Genomic DNA, 14,157 nt, shown 5'->3' on the forward strand with positions numbered 1-14,157 from the left:
TGACGTCATTGGCGCTTTTTAGTGACTCGTAAACCTTTCCAAAATACATTTAAATATTTTTTATTTTAATACATTTTTAATAGTAACGTATTTATACAAATACATTATTCCTAGGTGAAAGACTTTTACTCACAATAAGTCGTCTAATATAATTCTAGCAAAACTATGTGAATGGTGGTATAAGGAAAACTATCTTATAGACAATACCGTAACCGACTAAAACAACAAAAAGCTCAAAAGAAATTCTGTTGTTAATATTACTTAATTTTACGTTGATTTTATTTTATTGTTGTTTAATGTATTTAAATTGTTGCTTTATTAAATGTATATTAGGAAATACTAGACATCACAAACTATCCTTACAGACATTTTAAAGTTTTAAACGTTATATTTTAACACGCTACAATACACCTTTATTTCATTTAACCTTAGTTGCTATAGTTACTAAAGAAGAGCAAAGCCTCATGGGTTACGTAGTCTTAAAAATTCTTTCTTGGCAACAATAGACAAAGATAAGCCATTTATGAACTATATTACCCATAACCCCATGCGACCCAAAGTAAACACTTGCAGCGGTTATTCGTGCGGATTCTGTGCTTTGATGTGACTTAGGCGTGTGAATGGGGCATTTTAAAACATGTTACTCTTCAGTTTCCGTATGAAGTCTGTGATGAGTATCGTGGATGCCAAAGGAAAGTTATTTTATAATTTCGTTCAACAAACAGAAACATGTATTTTTGTATTTTTTCTTCTTGTATCTATCTTGTAATTTAAACGACACAAGGAATATAAGTACAAAAAAAGAAGCGCGAGGTCACAATGCCACTGCATTGATGTTGACGGCAGCTTAACAAAAAACGGTAACTTGTATTTTCGGAATTTAAACTTTCGATAATATAGTGTAGGTGACAGACAGGTTAGCCAGGCGATGACGTCACCAAGTCGTATTCCCCATGTGTTTAAATGGCGAAGTCTCAACAGGAACGGAGAAAAAGTAAGTTTGTTCTTAAAAACATGTTTATTTGTAATATGAACTATATTACAATTTACATTGGCTATAAATGAATGCCGTTCTTACGTGTTTAAAACAAAGTCATTTTAGTTAATGTTAGTAAAGTCACTCACCAAGAGCCAAATAGCTATGCTTTCAATAATATTGTGAGGTGTAGTGAAAAATTGTCATTGTAACAAACCACATTATCACAACAAATGTGACCTCTGCCCATGGAGCTGTGTTTGGGTACAGTTCCTAATCCAGTGCACCTCAGTGGTGGCTGGTGAATTCAAACCCGCAGCCTTCTGGACACAAGTCTGCATCCTTAAGTCATTTATTTGGCAACAGTAACATGTCCTGGATTTGTGAAGCAAATACCTGTGGACTCTTGGCTTGTTGTGTAAATATCAAGGATGATCATTGTTTGGTTTCAACAATCCTATAGCCTCAGAGGGTGATTGCTGGACCGCTACACCTTCTTTACAGACGCCTGGGAAATGATTTGAAAAATAATCTGCTGGTTGAAGGCAGGGGTTAAGCTTTCCTGGAAAATAATCCACAGACTTCGGGAATGTGCTCAGCAGCTCAATTTTCACACTATTCCCATCGTTCATTGTTCATTTCCAAACCAAACCATGTGAATGTTATTCCATTGTTTACTAACTGTTTCAACACAACACTCAATTTTTTTTAATAACAGGTCCAGACAGAGATCAGTGATATTGATCAATGGAGAAAGGTAAGGAGAACATGTGCTGGTTTTATGTAAGAAAAGAAACTGTTTCCATTCATTTTCTATCATTTTCTAAAATAGGAAATGTGCTGTTTGCTTCCACTCTTCGCACTTTCTATTTAACACAACAGACACCTAGAATTAGGTGATAATGAATATTTAAATATATTCCATTGAAAAAAAGTGTGGATAGATAGATATACTTAATTGATCTCGAGGTGGCAAATTACAAAAACAAATCAGTAATCGGTTTTCAGACAATTGGGAGGTTGTAAAGTGTGAACAAACTAATTTTCTGATAATGGGTGCCATTATCTTGCAGTTTCATCTGAGACATATGTTTGCAGTATATATACTTTAAGATTTACAACTGTGAGCATGGGAACATAGGATGTGAAAATGGTTTGGTTTGTAGTTGGATGATGGATGTTTTTCTTCCCGTTGCCCTCAGAAAACCTTTCTCCATTGCTTATGATCATTACAGTGCCCACAGGAATGACAAGAAGCTAATTTTAAAATGGGGTGGATGACTGGTTGTATGATTGAAGATGCTAATAATTGGGGAAACTGTTGTGGGTGAACAATCACTGTAATCTCGGACATTCAACCAAACCGATTTTTGTTTTAATCACGCTGGATTTCAGCTCATTTCTCAGCTTCTGTTTTATTCTAGAGAAGATGTTTCTTTTGACATCAATCTCTGTGTTTGTAGATGATTTATATGTGTGTGTTTATTCATATAGGTTTTGAATCCACATGAATTGTTTAAATGATGTACATGTTTTTCTTTTACTGATATCTAAAATGGCCACACAATGAAAGACTGGTTACAGATTATACAGAGTATAGTTAATCCCTGTTAGTAACTGATGTTTTTTTGCATGCGTTCCCTCCCACAGTCCAAAAACATGTAGCACAGATAAATTATACAATTGTGCTTATATATATATATATATATATTGTAAATGATAGGATTATGACTATTGCCTACAGATATTGCCTACAGCCTACAGATATTGACTACTCATACTAAGACTACAATACTATAAGCTTAATGAATAGGTGTATATTTATATATATTGTAATGTTTATTGTATATTGTAATATTTTAAAACCTTGAACGTTTGTTTCTGCATCTTCTTTCCATTTAGCGAGTAGAGCAGGCTTCTGAATTTGCCGTATCTGAGGTTTTGTACCCAAAGAAACATTATTCAGGAAGCAGCGCTCGAAATGTGCCTCTGCAACACAGCGAACAGTTACGAGATCATGATGAAGCCTACAAGGAAGGTGGGTCATCCAAACAGCCACGACAATTTTGACACAGTGATGCCTGTATGGAGTGTCCACCATATATACCACTGAGTAGCTGAACATTGACATTTAGCTGTTGTGTCTTGTAGCCCAGGCTCTGGTTGGTGATTGGCTGAGCAGTAACTTACAGATGGAGGCTGAGATGGATGAGGTAGATGACATTATGAGCTCTGTTCGGAGGAAAAGACCCGCACTGAATTTCTCTCACCTCACTGCACCAAGCTATGACAACTTTGAGGGTATGTAAAAAGAACTTTGATATCCACACAGCTTTATCATTGTAATCCATCAAGGCTCATTTGTGTGAATAATAATGGAGAAGATGGAGAATATATTAGGTGACATACCAGTAAATTATTATAGAAATAAGTCAAATAGAAGGGACTTTTCTTGGCTTACCGTCAGTATTCCAACCTGAAGGTCAAAGCTCTGTCTAATTCAAACCCAGATAATTTCAATATTGAGCTTTTTGGATGACCCATACCCTCTCAGTTCACTCAATATATCTATTCTTATGAGCAATTCCTTCCAGCGGCACTCTGTATATGGTCTATTTATCAGAAAGCCATTCTGGCATGTGTTTGCTTATTCATTATTCTCTCTGGCTAACGTTATGGCAACAGCCACCAAAATGATGATTTTCACAAATTATTAAGAGTTTGAGATCAAAGTAGGAAATTTGTATGGTTTATATAATATTACAGTTGGACCATATTTTGTATCTTCTCCTAAGTGCTTTAATCCTTTTTTTAAAATTAATTTCCTTTCCCTTCCGGACACCTGATGAGTTTGAATTTTTTGTCATTAGAGGGTAAAAAGAGGTTGACTGATCTCACCAGGCGTTTTATCACTTTAATTTGATCTGGTTGGTGTCTTTTTAGAATTAAATTCAACGTTTTTCCTCCCAGTGTTTGATCATCTTGGGGTGCACTGAATGAATAACCTGTTTTACTTGTAGTCAATACATTATTCATGCAAATCATCTTCAAGGCTGAGGTATTAGTTAAACTACGCAAATTAAGCAAACATTAATCAATGCTAATAATGAATTAAATGGTCCTTTTAGTTAAAGATGATCAATTTACATCTAACTAAAAATGTAAATTTAACTTTTGATTCCTCCTATTGAATACCTTTCTCCTGACTTCACCAATCAGATCTCTACAACTGCCTGGCTGAGGAGGACATGCACATCACTGTTAACAATGTCCTACAAGACCTGATGGAGCAAGATCTGCTGGACACTGGGATGATGGAGGAACTGGCACTGGATGTGGGAAAAACAAAGAAGAAAATTAGAGACCCTCTAATCACCATGGAGGCAAGACACCAGCTGGTACGTGAGTCTCACTTCTTTCCAACCACATCAGAGATGTGGAGGCTGTGAGTCGGAATGCTGTCACCATAAGCCTCACTGAGTAAATCAAGCGGAACAAAGGGCACCAAAGTTATGTTCTTATTTCCACTAATTACTCCTGATTGCCACTAAAGGTGCGAGAGAACAGGGCCCAGCGCGACACTGAGAGACAGAAGCAGCAGAGAGAGAGGGAGGCCCTGCGGGCTGCCAGAGAGGAGGTAAAGCGGAGGGAGCTAGAGGAGGAGAAGAGGAGGAATCAGGACGCACACAGAGAGGAGGAGATGGTACAGCAAGAGATGGTGAGACTGCGGCGCCAGATGGAGGAGCAGAAACGCTTGAAACAGCTGGTTAGACAGAGGTACGGACTTATGTTCTTTGCTGAAGTGGCTACATCAACAATCCTTCTTCCTCTCCCTCCACTTTCATACCTAAAATTATCCTCAGGACTTCTGCCTGATTGCTGAACCTTCCTGTAGTGGAAGGGAAGGATTAATGGTAAGTTGTTGACAAGTGCACCTGTGATGAGACAGCCAAGTGTTGTGGAAGAGTCCCTGTAGATTGCAACACCAGTCCTTGAACAGGCGCTGCTGCTATTTTAGCCGTTTTCACCGCAAATGTTTGTCGTGCCAATCATTCAGTGTCACAACTGTAAAAACATCTCATCATAAAAAAGAAAATCTTCCCTTTTACCTTTAAGGAATAAAGATTAACTTCTTAAATGCCAAGATTGGCCTTTTTGAGATACTGAATAATAATTACAAAGAAAAATACAGAAATGTAAAAAATATACATACCATAGTTATAGAGTTATAGAAGGTCTGTGGACCAGCATGGCCTTTATATTCCAACAAAGTTTTGAATATTGATAATGACACTCAACATCCAACTCTCGTCACGCGTTGCCATTGGGAGCCTAAGTCCAAGTTCCAAAACCAGGGGGAATTGTTGCATAATAGAGGGCATCCAGTGTGAAATATCTAGACTCATTAATATGTGTGATTCATCTTTGGGTCCCAGTGGATTGAGGTTTTGTTTGTTTGTTTGTTCTACAGGGAAAGGCAGAGAACAGGACAGAGGTCAGAAGGTGACCTCCAGTCCACTCCAACACCCACACCCTCACCTCAGCAGCAGCAGGTCACAAAGCGACAGCACAGAAAACAGAAAATTCAAAGCATCGTTCAAATGAACAACCTTAAGGTTGGGACCATCGCTGCATATGCGTGGGTGTAATTACAGTTAACTACAGTAACTTCTCTGCACACTTACTCTCTTACACGTGACTGCCTTTGTGTATGTTTTAAGTGTTTACACAGGCATTTCTCTGGATGGTATTCAGTAGTGTTGGACCAAAGGCTTCGTATGGGAAAGGCCACGGCCCTCTCTAACTGGAAGAGGCAGCTGAGAGCATGGCGAGTGTGGCGATTACATGTGTGGGCAGAACAAAAACACAAAGAAGTGCTGAGAATAAAGGAGGAGCTTCAAACTGAGTGCAGGCAAGAACCGAAGGAAGGACAATCTCCCTGATTTACTCTGTTTGGCCTCTGTAGACATGAAGTGTTTATTCGACTGCTGCGTGTTTATGTCTTCCATCTTTCCACCCATTCCTCCGTCACCCATCCACCTGTCCTACTCTTGGTTCACCTCTCTAACTCTCTGTGTATTTAGCAGATAGTGCTTTTAAACAAGATGAGATTAAACCTGAAAATACCTTGTCTTAATTATTAGCTATCCAGTAAACTGACCTTGAGTGTGTTTCACCAGTAATTTTTTTAAGACAAGGTCAACCTTCAGATTTACTTGAGATATAATATATCCTTCTTTAAAGCTCTACAACTGGGAAAAATGTAAAAATATTATTTATGATTGTAATGCAAAGTTGAGCAGAATGAGTTCTACCGTAAAACCAGATTTTTTTTGTCTCATGTAACAGGTTTTTGGCAAAAGCGAGAGATTTTAGTCTAGACTTGAGGAAAAAAAGGAATGGTGATGCTCAAAGAACAGGAGAAGAATATACAAGTTTAATCAAAATGTTTACAATGATTTACAATAATCTATTTCTCATTTCCATATATATTTATTTGCATTCATTCATTCATTTAATTGTGAATCTTTCTGACTATTGAACATCTGTTTTCATCAACTTGAATCAGTCAATATAACCACAGCAATTGCCTTCTGCAGACAAAGCCAGCTGGCGGTGGACAGCAACCGCAGACGTCTGCTGCGACTGTGTTTCAATGAGTGGCACAGATGCTGTTGGACAGAGAAGAGACGACGAGAGCTTTTTTCCAAGCAGCAGGAAATCCGTCGTAAGATGGCTGCTTTAATTCTCGCCGTATCAACAGGCAAACTGAAGGCCACGGAAGACCAGGCTTATCAGCCAACGATGTCTTCCTCACCCCAAACATCAGATGAACCAGAGACCACTGAGGAGGTGAGAAATGTACCTGTAGATCATCATATATCCTATTTTAAAAGTGAGATGAGTCTGATACACCAATAGAATCATGACTAAAACATTAGGGTCCGTTCTGGGCAGGAGAAACTGAAGGACAATTCACTGAGGTAATTTAAGAAAGGAGATTTGACTGAATAAAAAAACTTTTCTTGTTGCATCAGCAAGGGAGAAAAAACTTCACCAATGAAATATTCACAAGCCCAAAAGTGAGGGGTTAGAAAAATCACTTGTGTAAATGTATAGTACAGAAAGGCAGGTAGCTAAAGATAGAAAAAAGTCTAACAGAGCCAGAGATCATGGTACCGCGGGGCGAAAAGACGTAATTCCCTAATTTACATGGATTTATAAATCAGATTGCCCTGAGTCTGTGTAATCCCTGAAGCCCTCACACTGTATTCCAAATTACATCTCACAGCCTGTTCTTGTTCCTTTTCCTAATCAGTCAATGTGGGAAGAGATTTTCTTTTCCTCAACATTTGCACGCATACAGAAAAAAAAGTTTTTATCAGGAATTTGTCAAGAATTTAATATATGGATTAATCAGAATAATCAAAATGGCCAGTTATAAAGTTAGTTGCCCAACCCTGGACAAGCCAATTTGCAAATATTTCGTTTTGTGAGCTTTTGATCCCACCTGTCCAAAAAGACAGAAAATATAATTTTGATCCCACCTGTCCAAAAAGACAGGTATAGAAAATTTAAAATATATGCACTATGTATACGTTTCTGTGGGTTTTTTTGCCATAGGACAGTAACAAAAGGTCAGGATCTTTGACTCCTGACGCCTCCGCAGTGCATCTGGATCAGACCCCTGCAGACGCTGTGGACCCACAGCCCACAGAGCCGTGGCAGGTGACCCGGAAGCAGGCAGCACCGACTCCTGCTGAGCTGAATGATGTGAGGCAGAAATTCAAGGGCAACTGTTCCAAAACTGCTGCTTCAAAGGGTAGCAGGTTTGAGAACAGACACGCTGCCCAGCAGCAGATCATCTCGCAGCAGAAGAAGCTGCTGAAGGAGCAGCAGGAGGAGATCATTCGGCTGAAGGAGGAGCAGAGCGTGATGAAAAATGTGCAAGTCCTGCAACAAGGAGGCTTAAAAGCAAGGAGCCACAACCCTGATAGCAAAGGGCAGAGGTATTGATTACTGTGCTAACATCCCATACTTAATTCACAGTCTCACAGATTAACACACAGAATCAAATGTTTCAGCAAATAACTTTATATCCATTAAAAAAATTGATGTGTTTCAGATGACGAAATAATTTTTTAAAAATGATTAAAAATAAACCCAAAACAGTTAAAACAGTGAGCAGCTACTATAAGTAACGATAGAAAGGTAACTGAACATTTGACATTTCCTCCCAAGTAATTACTGCCTGATTTATCTTGGGAAACAGAGTATGTTACAATTACCAACATTCCTGTTGAGTGAACATTTGACCCAAAGGAGAATAAATTGCAATGAAACAGTAGGTAAATAAAGGTTTTGAACATTTTTTTAAAATTATTATTATTTTTTAAATTATGGTCTCTTTATTAGTGAATTTGCAGTCATAATGAGTATTTCTTTCATTTAAAACTTCCATTGAATCCTCCAAAATATTAAAGTGATTCCTTTAAAAACAAACATGAACACAAACAAGTGTTTGTAGGAACAGGGGAACGGCAGCAATTAAGAAGTCCTGTATTCATCCCACAATGGTGGGGTTCTCAATTGACTGAATTATTGATTGAACAAATAGCTTGGTAACAGAAAATCCCCAAATGATGTAATGAAATCTTTGCATGCGTATAGGTGACTGTGTAGAGTGTAAAGACTGGCCTTCAGCTAAGAACCTTGTTGACACTGAATTTAAATTTACACTTCAGACTCTCCAACTCCACACACACCATTTGAGCTATTGGCTTGAAAACTCTTTCCAGAAGATGAATGGTCTTCATGGTGGTTCTCTGCAGTGGGGACAGAGAGCAAAAACCAGATAGCAAGAATAGATACTGACTGTATTAAAGACAAATCCCATCATAGCGGGTACAAAGAAACTAATTATTACCAGAACAGAAGAACAGCATTGACTCTGAAAGGTTGTGTGAAGTCAGTGTTCTCATTCTGCTCAGCCTTACAGAGAGATTTGAAATGTTTCCAGAGTAAGAAAAAAAAAGCACTCAGTTCAGACGCCTTCACTGATTTAACAGCAGTTTGACACACGTCATCTTAAGTGCTCATAGAATTTTCCCGGCACGGATAAGGTTGTATTGAATCCATTTGTGACATGTCGTTCTTTCATGGCCTCTGACTGTGCTGGCATCTGTTGCAGGACGCTGAAAGATTCTGAAAAGCCTGATATTCCATGGTCACAAGAGAGAAAATGTGTCAGACCCCAGGGCAGCCCTCATCCCATCATTTCAGGTCAGTCTGTGTCTGACTGAGCGCTCCATGACATCTGATCTCCACTGACAGGGTACAGTGTCGGGCATAATTCACAACTACAGTCTGTAGAATTAGTTCTTCAGTCTTTGTGTGTTTGTGTGTGTTTGCTCTGTAATTTTCAATCTCCAGAATGTGTTAATATAAAACATCCTTTAAACAACATATCCAGAGGCAACCGAAAAATAGAAGTTTTACATTACGTTCTATGGGAAACCAATTTTACCTGGAACCAAAGCAACTTTTTTATATAATAATTTATCTGTGGGTCAAAATAACTTGTTGTGGGTAAAACATAGAAATAGTCTCCAAAGACTTGGTATATGGAGGTTTAATAGTGTTTACTTTATCAGTAAACTAACCTTAGTCTCCACATAAATCATGTGGAGACTATTGTAGAAGATATGGATGGAACTCATCTTTATCTGGCTCTTAGGGAAAAATTATTACATTTGGGTTTACGTAAAGAATTTTACAGTGCACTCACCTTTCTGTTTCTCTCAAGCCATGGAGGCCCGTGCACATCAACGCTCCAATCGAAAAAAAGAGATTGAAGAACTTAAGAGGAAGAAGGAACAGGAGAAGTTGGTAAGACGTTGGCAAATTTGTGTTGTGCTGAGAGACTCAATCTTTATTTATTCACTTTTAATGCATGCAGTTGTTTCTGTTCCTGACCAACATTTGGAAGTTGTGTTCAAAAACCGCTAAGCTGCTTTGACAGATTATTGCATGCTGTAATTAGCAAACGCAGACACAGAACCAGGAAAAAAATTAACCAAAGACTCCAACATGTCCAGGCTGAGATGAAAGCTGCAGAGGACCAGAGAGTGAGAGAGGAGTTGGAGGAGAAACGCAAAATGGCGGAAAAGAGGAAAGAGGAGAAAAGGCTGCAACGAGAGGTGAGCGCTGTTACATATTTAATCCATCTGAGCATATTTAAACTCTGAGCAGCCACAGAGGACAGGGATCTCTACTGTTCTGTATAGTAGAGTTTCAATATATGGACTTAATACTGAACTAGCCTTTGGCAAAGTTTTACAGTTTTGCATAGCATTTACAAATTTTGCTTCTCTCACAGCATAACATCATAATTTCTATCTGGGCCTAAAATAGTTTTCCACAATTCTTTTAGGTATTTTAACCATTTTGACTACTTTAATTTTCTCAAATTCACGGTTATTCTCCAAATAACCTTCAGTAAACTGGTGGACCTGGTTTTTGGCAAATATACTACATTGATTTGTGTGCAAAAATACATTTAACTAGTTTCAGTAAACTTCGTCCAGCTCACAGCTCCTTAATTAGTGCCCTAACAACTTAGAATTAAATCTGGAGGCCAGTTGAAGCCAATTCACATCATCAGCCAATATCCCACAGGTATCTTTAGTTTGCCACTTTTTGGACAGCCCTGAGTGACTTATAGGGGTGGTGCAGGAGATAAAAAATGATGTCATGCTCTGTTTGTGAACAGAGGGAAGAGGAAAAGCAGAGGGAGCTGAAAAGGCTGCAGGAGTGCCTGAAGCTCGCCTGCAATCACTACAACAGAACCTTGCTGCTCCGTCGAGGCCTGGCCCCATGGAAACGTCTCATTCAGCTCAGAGAAGCCAACACTGAGGTAAATCACCTGCCATGTGCATTGTATTAGTTCACACAATACACTCTGCCAGCCTTCAGTCCTAAAGAACTTGTCTAAAAGCCAAAGGCTGCTTTATGTCCTTACACTTGAATGGCACATGGCAAGCTCATTCAAATAGATAAAATTGCTTTTTGGGGCTTTTTGCAGCTCACACAAAAAGATTAACACAAGAAAAAAAGTTTTACATCCAGGTGTAGAAGGAGCACAAAAGAGCCCAAAGTGTAATCAATGCTTCAAATGTAAAACCTTGAGTTTGAATGTTCCAACTGCAGTCTGAGACTTTATTTAAAATAGGTTTTTGATGGATATTTTTTAAAAACACTCTTTTTTTTTTTTCAATTGAGTCTGTACTGACTTATTCTCTGCGTGTATAATTGCCATGGCTTTGATTTGCTGTTACACTGCTGTTCTGCTTCACAGAAATATGCTATTTTCCTGACGATGACACACACTTGTGTGTTTTGAATCTCTGAGGTGTTAAACAAAATTCTTATAAAGAACCAAAAGCCACACACTGCGTATCCACAGGCATCCCACTCAGACACGTTTATTAGTCTTATAATTGTGTGCAGTAAGCAAACTGTTGTTGGTAAAAATACTCACTTGGCATCAAAATCAAACTCCATGTGCCAAACTGAGCTACAAAACACACACAAAAACTGTCATGACATGCAGTCTTGGAATTCACGCTCAAATACCAGCCACGCACTCAAACACCGACTCAACACAGAAGTGCACACAACTTTTCCGGCTCAGTTCCCTTGACATTATTGTCATTTCATCTTCCAAATTTCCCTCCTGTTCTTTGTCAAATCCAACATTAGAAAAAGACACGCATGCTTTCACAACAAGATTTGAAGTCCTCTGGAGGCTACAACTCTTCACATCACTCCTTCATTTTCCACCTGGCACATGTGATTGTATTTGGATGCATCCGTCATGACTTTCTTTTCTTCCCCATCCCTGCCAGCTGGCCGAGAGTCATTATAATCGCTTCCTCCTGAAGCAGTGTGCGCTACGCTGGCAGCAATCAGCGAGAGAGTCGCTGTCAGAGAAAGAGGCTGCTGCTGACCAACTGCACCGGCGCTTTGTACTGTGGAGCAGCTTCAGCAGCTGGAAGAGAGTGGGTATACGTTTTGCACCACACAAAATACACACAAGTACCTTGAGCAGGATATTTATTTCCTTCCTTTTATTTGTAACATCTCAAGACAAAACATATGCAAATGAGTTTCCACATCATGTTTGTGTCACCGACTATATTTGGTTTTAACCCCGAGCTTAAGTGGGTTTTCTGCTTCAGCTGGTAGATTTAAGGACAACACAGGAGGAACAGGCCGAGCATTTCTACCGCACACACACTCTGCGGAGGTTTCTGCTGGCACTGCTGGACCATGTGACCCAGGAGCGGCTGGTGCAATGGGACCGCCAGGAGCTGGCTCATGAACACAATAACAGGTCTGTTTCCCACTGACTTGGCCATATGTGCGCTGCAGGGAGGCTGCAGTGTGCTCCACCGCTCACATCACCAAGTAAATAAGGTGTCATATTAAGTTTAACAGTTTGCAAAAGTGCAAAACCAGCCATATCTAATCTGACACCAGCGTTACGGGAGAATAGAGGCTGTTTCTAAAACACCCAGCACTACTGTCTGAGGTCGATTAGGCACAGGAGAAAAAAAGTTTACCAAGGAAGAAGTTATTCTACAGCCTGGTAGGTTTTAGGTCTGACCTTTGTGTGCAAATGTCATCAGCTGTTTCTTTAGTCTGTGACGCTAAAGAAGTTCATCACATAAATAGCACACTCTGCAGAACAATAACAGGGAGTAACATGGTTTATGTTTTTGAGCAGAGGAGAAAATTAACTACACACCTGACTTCTTTAGGAAGTACAAAGTCCTCTAGGACATCGACCACTTATTCATAAGAGACTTGTCAGGACATTTTAAAAACCATGAACACGATTTATCAGCCTGCCCTAATACCAGACACTATGACAATGTGCAGAAGCAGGAACGAGCATTGCTTAAGCATTTATTAGACACTTAACCGATGAAACCTGATGAAATACGAGTGGTGATTCGACACATTTTTTGGCTACATTTACAATTTGATTGTCCTTTTTATGATCAATTCTTGTGCACTAGGTTGAAAAATACACTATCAGGTTCTAACCCCCAGTGAAGTACTCCATATCTGCTGTCAGCTGTATGCGTCTTTTTTATATTAGAATTTATGACACGGGTTTTACCACCCAGAAATGTTGAATATGGATAAATTGTTTGGCGTAGTGGAGCTGTTCTGGACTAAATGGCTTGTGACCTCAGGTAACACAGAATTGGATTTGAAGCAGTAACTCTCCTCCTGGCTATCTCATACTCAATTAATTTTGTAATTTGCTTCTGACAGTTGGAAGAGTGTGTGTGTTTTTTTTCCTGTCAGCCTTTTTGAAGCTGTGCTCATGCATGGAAGTGAATTGTACCAAAAGCAAACTTTAGGGACACGACATCTGCACAGCGACGCAACGCTAATGATGAGCAAGTACAAAAGTTTGCCTTGTTAATATCTGTTTTGAGAGCATGCAATAGATCCTAAATACACAGTACAACACAGGCGGACAAGGATGCTAATAGCTTTGGTTGTGTGGAACATTGCTGTACAGCAGTCTGTGCCGTTTCCCATAATAGCCACAGTTAATGACTACTCCATTCTGAGTAGGGGTGATTGTTTGTGCTCTTCAGCTGTGAGGTGAGGTCAGATGAAGGGGTTCATCCCGCAGGTGAATTTCTAAATGCTGCCCAAATGCCAATGTCAATGAGCCTCCAGTAACACCATGTGAAATCTCATTAGGTGTTGTCAACTCACAGGTCCCTATAATTCAGTTTTCTCATTGCTCACTTGCTTTGTTTCCATCTGTCCCTCCATCTGCCTGCAATTCAGACGGGTGTTGCAGCGTTGTCTCCTGGCCTGGAAGCAGCTTCCACGTGTGCTGCGAAAGGAAAAGGAGAAGGAGGAGCGACGCAAGAAGCTGGGGCGAACAGTGTTAAAGGTCCTGCCCGATTTCAGCCTGAATCCACCCTAACACCTGCAGGAGGAAACGTCACTGCTGCTGCAGGTGAACTACACCGTAATGCAGAGGACACAGAGAAGTCTTTTGAACGCAAAACACAAACAAAAAGCCAAACTAAACTTGGAGTTTGATTGAGGGAGATAAGGAGTTTTATGCATACAAAGAATAAGAAGAA

General features: G+C 39.5%; 1 protein-coding gene across 2 annotated transcripts; it reads left to right on the top strand.

Moving 5' to 3' along the window:
* Positions 1-121: 121 nt before the first annotated feature.
* Positions 122-14,157, top strand: ccdc191 (coiled-coil domain containing 191). Of its 2 annotated transcripts, none has more exons than XM_008307955.3 (17): positions 122-994; positions 1,695-1,733; positions 2,879-3,014; positions 3,128-3,277; positions 4,196-4,374; positions 4,530-4,753; positions 5,448-5,592; positions 5,698-5,888; positions 6,577-6,829; positions 7,601-7,986; positions 9,168-9,259; positions 9,783-9,865; positions 10,075-10,176; positions 10,749-10,892; positions 11,884-12,036; positions 12,217-12,371; positions 13,853-14,157. In XM_008307955.3, the coding sequence occupies exons 1-17, from the start codon at positions 929-931 to the stop codon at positions 13,992-13,994; spliced, it is 2,640 nt and encodes an 879-aa protein (XP_008306177.1). In that variant the 5' UTR covers positions 122-928; the 3' UTR covers positions 13,995-14,157. The 2 variants fall into 2 exon arrangements, with proteins under 2 accessions (XP_008306177.1, XP_016887084.1); XM_017031595.2 differs by having other exon boundaries at positions 3,133-3,277.

This window comes from Cynoglossus semilaevis, chromosome 3 (genome assembly GCF_000523025.1).
Source record: "Cynoglossus semilaevis isolate Cse_v1.0 chromosome 3, Cse_v1.0, whole genome shotgun sequence".
In the NCBI taxonomy this organism is placed as follows: Eukaryota; Metazoa; Chordata; class Actinopteri; order Pleuronectiformes; family Cynoglossidae; genus Cynoglossus; species Cynoglossus semilaevis.

Coding starts and splice junctions, on each gene's coding strand:
- ccdc191 (XM_008307955.3), top strand. CDS start 929: ATGACGTCACCAAGTCGTATTCCCCATGTGTTTAAATGGCGAAGTCTC. Junction 995..1,694: donor TCAACAGGAACGGAGAAAAA/GTAAGTTTGTTC, acceptor TTTTAATAACAG/GTCCAGACAGAGATCAGTGA. Junction 9,866..10,074: donor AGAAGGAACAGGAGAAGTTG/GTAAGACGTTGG, acceptor CAACATGTCCAG/GCTGAGATGAAAGCTGCAGA.